The following is a 6,794-nucleotide window of genomic DNA, read 5'->3' as shown; positions in this document are numbered from 1 at the left end:
GATTAAACATGCTTCTCTAAATAATATGTACTGATTGAACATACACTACATACAAAAACATGTCATTTACCGTTAAAATAGCTTAATATAGTTTACGTTCGTTGCCAGTGATTGAACATGCTTCCAAACAAATTGCAATGATTGAACATGCCACTGATTAAACATACCTTATATGTGACTCTGAAAGACTAAACACACACCCCATCAGTTATACTCGGTTAAAATAAGTATGTAATATTTGTTGTTAGTAATTCAAACAGAATCTTCAATAATTCATTCTGACATTTAAAATGCTTAATTATATATATACGGAAAATGGTTTTCCACAATTAAACATGCTTCTCTAAATAATATGTACTGATTGAGCATACTCTACAATAAAAAAACATGTCATTTTGACCGTTAAAATACTTTAATATAGTTTACGATTGTTTCCAGTGATTGAACATGCTATCCAACAAAAAGCAATGAGTGAACATACCTTATAAATGGCTCTTAAAAACTAAACACACACTTCATCAGTTATCATTGATTTAAATAGGTATCACATTTATCCCGTTACTTGAAAAAGATACCTATTTTAATACCCTCCACTATACATACTATGGAGGGTATATTCATCATTATGTTTGTAACTCATCGAAAATATAAATTTAGACCTAACAAAGTATGTATATTCGCGATCAGCGTAAATTTCAAGGGCGATTTTGCCCTGTCCGGCTGTTGTAATCATGCTAGAGTCAAAACGATCTAATATAGGAAGCTAAAATTTTGCACATATCAGCCTTTTGTCTTTAGGCAGGTCAAGTTCGAAGGTGGGCTATATCAGCTCCCATATGATGGAAGCCCTAATATTCGATACTTTGATGATTTTAGCAGATTTTTCAATGGAATTGTCTGAAATCGGAATGGAATGGAATTGTCGTATATCCCCCTGTAATGGTACCTCCAGATTTTCGGTATTTTAATGGTTTCTGCCACATTTTTAATGGAATTGTCAGGAGTCGCTGAAACAGAATTGTCTATATACGTCCACGATATTGTATAGCCTCCATATTACAGTACCCCCGATAGTCGGTATTTTGATGATTTTAGCGACATTTTTGATCGGACTTGATTAAAAATTCGTATTTCAAGTTTAAAGCTCGTAATGTGTTATACAACCTATGCCAGAAAATTATTTATTTTCATACAATTGGTATTTTTCGACGGTTTTTTTAAATTGTTCCTTCCTTCCTTCAACAACCTTCAAATGGTAGAGGGTATTAAAAAGTCGGCCCTGTCGAACTTAGCTGCTTTTTTACTTGTTTCTTTTAGCAATACAATCGCGTCATCAATTTAAATTCTAATGATTTGTAGTTAAATGCAAAATTCGTTTCTATTCTTTCCTTTATTAGTTATAAAATTTATGGCATCGTAGTGAATTAAAATTTTTTTCGTAATTCAAATTGAACTTTAATATTTCGTTTACCGTTAAAATGCTTTAATTTTGCACATTATTGTTTTCAGGCATAAACATGCTTCTATTATATTATGTATTGTACAAGCAGCGTCGATGTGACTACCTGTATTCTTTTATCATTGTGGAATCCATCAATCGATATTCCTTTTTCGATCTCGAGAGACCTAATATGCTTCTTGTGGAAAGGAGAAAAAATACATTTCTACTCTCTTGCTTAGCAGCTGTACCCGCTTTCGATCTTGAGAGCCCTACTATTCTTTGAGTTGGAAACGTTTCTTGGTAAATCTCATGAAAGACTCTTCTTGGCGGCCAGGAGGATCCACCGAGTATCCGAAAAAACAAGAAAGAAGGAAATTTCGACAGTTGGAGTACTACTAATTTCCGGAGTCACAGGCCAGATGCTGCATGCCATCCAGTCAATGAAGACTTTTTTATTGGAATTGGTTCCATGTCAGACTGAATAAAGAAAAGTTTGTGGAAACTTTATCATCAACTTGTCTCAACAGACTCAGTGCTTTATCATCCAACTGCTGTTGCGAAAAGGATACGTCAGCTGGGAAGACACATAAATAGAGAAGTGAGTAGAAATCCATTTTTAATGCTATTAGAGGAGCTATTTAACCTGTTTCCTTCTTTTCACTAATTAGGTACCTTTAAATTTCCACTTTTAAAACATATAACGAAGATAAAGGCCTCGTTCGAAATATAAAAAAATATTTTCAATTAAATTTACTTAAAATTGGACCATGTCTTCACATTCGGCAACAAAAATAGACCAAAAGGAATACTTGAAGCGGTATTTATCCGGCGATAAAGTCAAAAAGAAAAAAAAGAAGGATAAACATAAGAAAAGCAAGGAATCTGGCGCCGCAACAGTGAAAATTATCGATGATGACTTCGTCGAAACTGATGGCATCAAAATCGATGAGGAACTGCTGTTGACTGGTGAGGATGCTCCCCAAATTGTTGGAGAATACACGGAAGAGATACAGAGTGCTGTAAAGAATGTACCCAAATGGAAAAGTATTGTTATTAAAGATGAACCCGAGGATAATGATAGTGGTGGCGCAACTCGAGAGGAGGATTTGTGGGGCAAAAAGGCATCGGAAATTAAAATAAAGCAAGAAATTGAAATCAAGAAAGAAAAAAGGACTCCCGATAACTCGCCGATACGCAAAAAAGAAAAGAAGAAAAATTCAAAACGAAGTCCCAGTGATTCACCTCCTCCAGCGCGTAAGAAATATACTAGTCCCTCACCCGCACGGAGGAGAAAAGATTCTGATGAATCTCCACCCAGACGTAAAAGAAGTCCTTCACCTGCGAGGAAATCACGCTTTAACCAATCTCCTCCAAATGGCAGACGTTCCAGATCCAGAGATCAAAGCCCACCCAGAAATAGTAGGTCTTCAAAGAGAAATCAATCACCGCCAATGAGGAGATATGAAAAACAATCACCTCCCCGAAGAAGAAGAAATTCAGATCAGTCACCAGCTAGAAGAAATAACAGATCACCATCGCCACGTAACAGGGAAGATTCTGACCAATCACCTCCTAGAAAACGTGGGAATTCTCCAGCACGTCAACGAAGGGATTCAGATCAATCTCCGCAACGTAGACACAAAAATTCTGACCAATCGCCTCCAAGAAGAAGTAAAAGAACCCCTGATCAATCTCCTCCTAGGCGTAGAAAAGATTTAGACCACTCACCAGCAAGAAGGCGACGGAATTCCGATCAATCACCCCCAAGGAAGAGTAGACAAACACCAGATCAATCTCCTCCCAGACGTAGAAGAGACTCTGATCAATCACCGCCAAGAAAAGGTAAACGACAAACCCCAGACCAGTCGCCCAGACGAAGAAGAGATTCTGATCAATCTACTCCCAGAAAAGGTAGACGAAATTCTGATCAATCACCCCCTAGGAGAGGTCGAAAAGATTCTGATCAATCACCTGCCAGAAAAGGTCGCACAAGAAGTGACTCCGATCAGTCGCCGCCAAGGCGAAGAAGGGATTTGTCACCACCACAAAAAGCTTTCTACAAAAACAATAGGTCATCACCTGACCGGCGACGTAAAGACCGGGACACAACACCACCACGACACATTAAAAGAGAAAAACTCTCCGTCGAACCATCCTCACCACCGCCACAGAGAAAATCTCGTTGGGAGAAACAAGATAGTGATTCACCACCGCCCACACATAAACCAAAAGTCACAAAAACTTTAGACGGCAAAAAAGCGGGTCTACAAAATGCTCAAGCCCTAAAGGAAGAAACCCTTAAACGGCGCCAACAAGAGGATTTACTCTTCGACAAAATGTCTTCAGATGTCTCGGGTCGGGATGCTGAAATACGTGTACGCAAAACGGGGCGAGAAGGTCGACGAGCCCGAGAGGCACGTGAAGAAGATCCCGAAGAGCGGCGACTCAAAGAAGAAAATCAACAGAAACGCAAGGAACATTATGAACGTTTGGGCAAGGGTCTCAAACAAATTGAAGACTTTAAGAACCGGCAAGCTGAAATGGCCCACGAGGCAAGTAAACCTTTGGCACGTCATGCAAACGATGAAGATTTGGAACGTTACCTCAAGGAACAAGAACGTGCTGAAGATCCTATGCTGGAGTATATGCGGCAGAAGCGCAAAGAAAAGGAGAAAACTTCCAATGAACCCAAAAAACCGGTGTATGAAGGCCCCTTCCCAGAAAATCGTTTTGGTATACGTCCCGGTTATCGCTGGGATGGTGTCGATCGTTCCAATGGTTATGAAAAGAGATGGTTTGACAAACAAAATGAACGCAGAGCTCGGCAAGACGAAGCCTATCAATATAGTGTGGAAGATATGTAGATGCAAATGGATGGATTTGTTGTTGGTGTTTGTAAAGTAGTTACTATACAAAGTTGTATTTGTAAAATAAAAAAGAAAATATATGTTTTTATATATTTTATATTTTTGGGAAAAAAGTTTTCTTTTATTATAGGTGAATATGAAGAAAGATACTTTGACATAGACATTAAGCCCAAAGTAATAGATTTGCTAGGACATCTTGTTATAGACAAGATTTTCAATAGCAGATACTGTTAACGACAACACTATCTATTCAAAATCTTGTTGTCGATAACATAACTATTGTTGTTATCGACAATATTTTTAATATAAATTATATATAACATAAAAAATTTTGTTATCACTAACACTTTCTAAAAAATCTTTGTTATCGACAACATTTTTTACAGAAATAATTGTTATCGACAATATTTTGTAAAGAAATTATAGTTATAGGCAACATTTTCTATAGAAATTGTTGTCATCGACAATATTTTCTAAGGAAATTTCTATAGAAAATATTGTATAAATTATATACAATATTTTCTATAGAAATTATTGTTATCGACAATATTTTCTATAGCAACTATTGTTATCGACAATATTTTCTATAGCAATTATTGTTATCGACAATATTTTCTATAGCAATTATTGTTATCGACAATATTTTCTATAGCAATTATTGTTATCGACAATATTTTCTATTGCAATTATTGTTATCGACAATATTTTCTATAGCAATTATTGTTATCGACAATATTTTCTATAGAAATTATTGTTATCGACAATAGTTTCTATAGAAATTATTGTTATCGACAATAGTTTCTATAGAAATTATTGTTATCGACAATAGTTTCTATAGAAATTATTGTTATCGACAATAGTTTCTATAGAAATTATTGTTGTCGACAATATTTTCCATAGAAATTATTGTTGTCGACAATATTTTCAATAGAAATTATTGTTATCGACAATATTTTCTATAGAAATTATTGTTATCGACAATTATTTCTATAGAAATTATTGTCATCGACAACATTTTCTATAGAAATTATTGTCATCGACAACATTTTCTATAGAAATTATTGTCATCGACAACATTTTCTATAGAAATTGTTGTTATCGACAACATTTTCTATAGAAATTGTTGTTATCGACAACATTTTCTATAGAAATTGTTGTTATCGACAACATTTTCTATAGAAATTGTTGTTATCGACAACATTTTCTATAGAAATTGTTGTTATCGACAACATTTTCTATAGAAATTGTTGTTATCGACAATGTTTTCTATACAAATTGTTGTTATCGACAATGTTTTCTATACAAATTGTTGTTATCGACAACATTTTCTATAGAAATTGTTGTTATCGACAATGTTTTCTATAGAAATTGTTGTTATCGACAATATTTCCTATAGAATTTGTTGTTATCGACAATATTTCCTATAGAAACTATTGTTATCGACAATATTTCTGTAGAAATTATTGTTGTCGACAATATTTTCTATAGAAATTGTTGTTATCGACAAAATTTCCTGTAGAAATTATTGTTATCGACAATATTTTTAATAGAAATGAGTGTTATCGACAATATTTTTTATAGAAATAGTTGTTATCGAAAACATTTCCTATAGAAATCGTTGTTTTCGGCAACATTTTGCACATATTTTCCATAGAATTTATTGTTATCGAACATATTTTCCATAGAAATTATTGTTATCGAACATATTTTCCATAGAAATTATTGTTGTCGACAATATTTTCAATAGAAATTATTGTTATCGACAATATTTTCTATAGAAATTATTGTTATCGACAATATTTTCTATAGAAATTAGTGTTATCGACAATATTTTCTATAGAAATTAGTGTTATCGACAATATTTTCTATAGAAATTGTTGTTATCGACAACATTTTCTATAGAATTTGTTGTTATCGACAACATTTTCTATAGAAATTGTTGTTATCGACAACATTTTCTATAGAAATTGTTGTTATCGACAACATTTTCTATAGAAATTGTTGTTATCGACAACATTTTCTATAGAAATTGTTATCGACAACATTTTCTATAGAAATTGTTGTTATCGACAACATTTTCTATAGAAATTGTTGTTATCGACAACATTTTCTATAGAAATTGTTGTTATCGACAATGTTTTCTATAGAAATTGTTGTTATCGACAATATTTCCTATAGAATTTGTTGTTATCGACAATATTTCCTATAGAAACTATTGTTATCGACAATATTTTCTGTAGAAATTATTGTTGTCGACAATATTTTCTATAGAAATTGTTGTTATCGACAACATTTCGTGTAGATATTATTGTTATCGACAATATTTTCTATAGAAACGATTATTATCGACAATATTTTTTATAGAAATGATTGTTATCGACAATATTTTTATAGAAATAGTTTTTATCGACAATATTTTCTATGGAAATCGTTGTTATCGACAACATTTTCTATAGAAATCGTTGTTATAGACAAAATTTTCTATA

The 6,794-nt window shown here is 33.4% G+C and overlaps 1 protein-coding gene across 1 annotated transcript; it reads left to right on the top strand.

The window, feature by feature from the left end:
* Window positions 1-1,691: 1,691 nt before the first annotated feature.
* LOC101896051 (BUD13 homolog) lies at window positions 1,692-4,403 on the top strand. Its single transcript, XM_005178280.4, has 2 exons — window positions 1,692-2,039; window positions 2,110-4,403. The coding sequence occupies exon 2, from the start codon at window positions 2,209-2,211 to the stop codon at window positions 4,303-4,305; it is 2,097 nt and encodes a 698-aa protein (XP_005178337.2). The 5' UTR covers window positions 1,692-2,039; window positions 2,110-2,208; the 3' UTR covers window positions 4,306-4,403.
* Window positions 4,404-6,794: the final 2,391 nt, after the last annotated feature.

The sequence above is a fragment of the Musca domestica genome, unplaced genomic scaffold (genome assembly GCF_030504385.1).
Source record: "Musca domestica strain aabys unplaced genomic scaffold, Musca_domestica.polishedcontigs.V.1.1 24, whole genome shotgun sequence".
Lineage (NCBI taxonomy): Eukaryota > Metazoa > Arthropoda > Insecta > Diptera > Muscidae > Musca > Musca domestica.
Note: the sequence above shows the minus strand (reverse complement) of the source record. Positions and strands in the feature narration are given on the sequence as shown.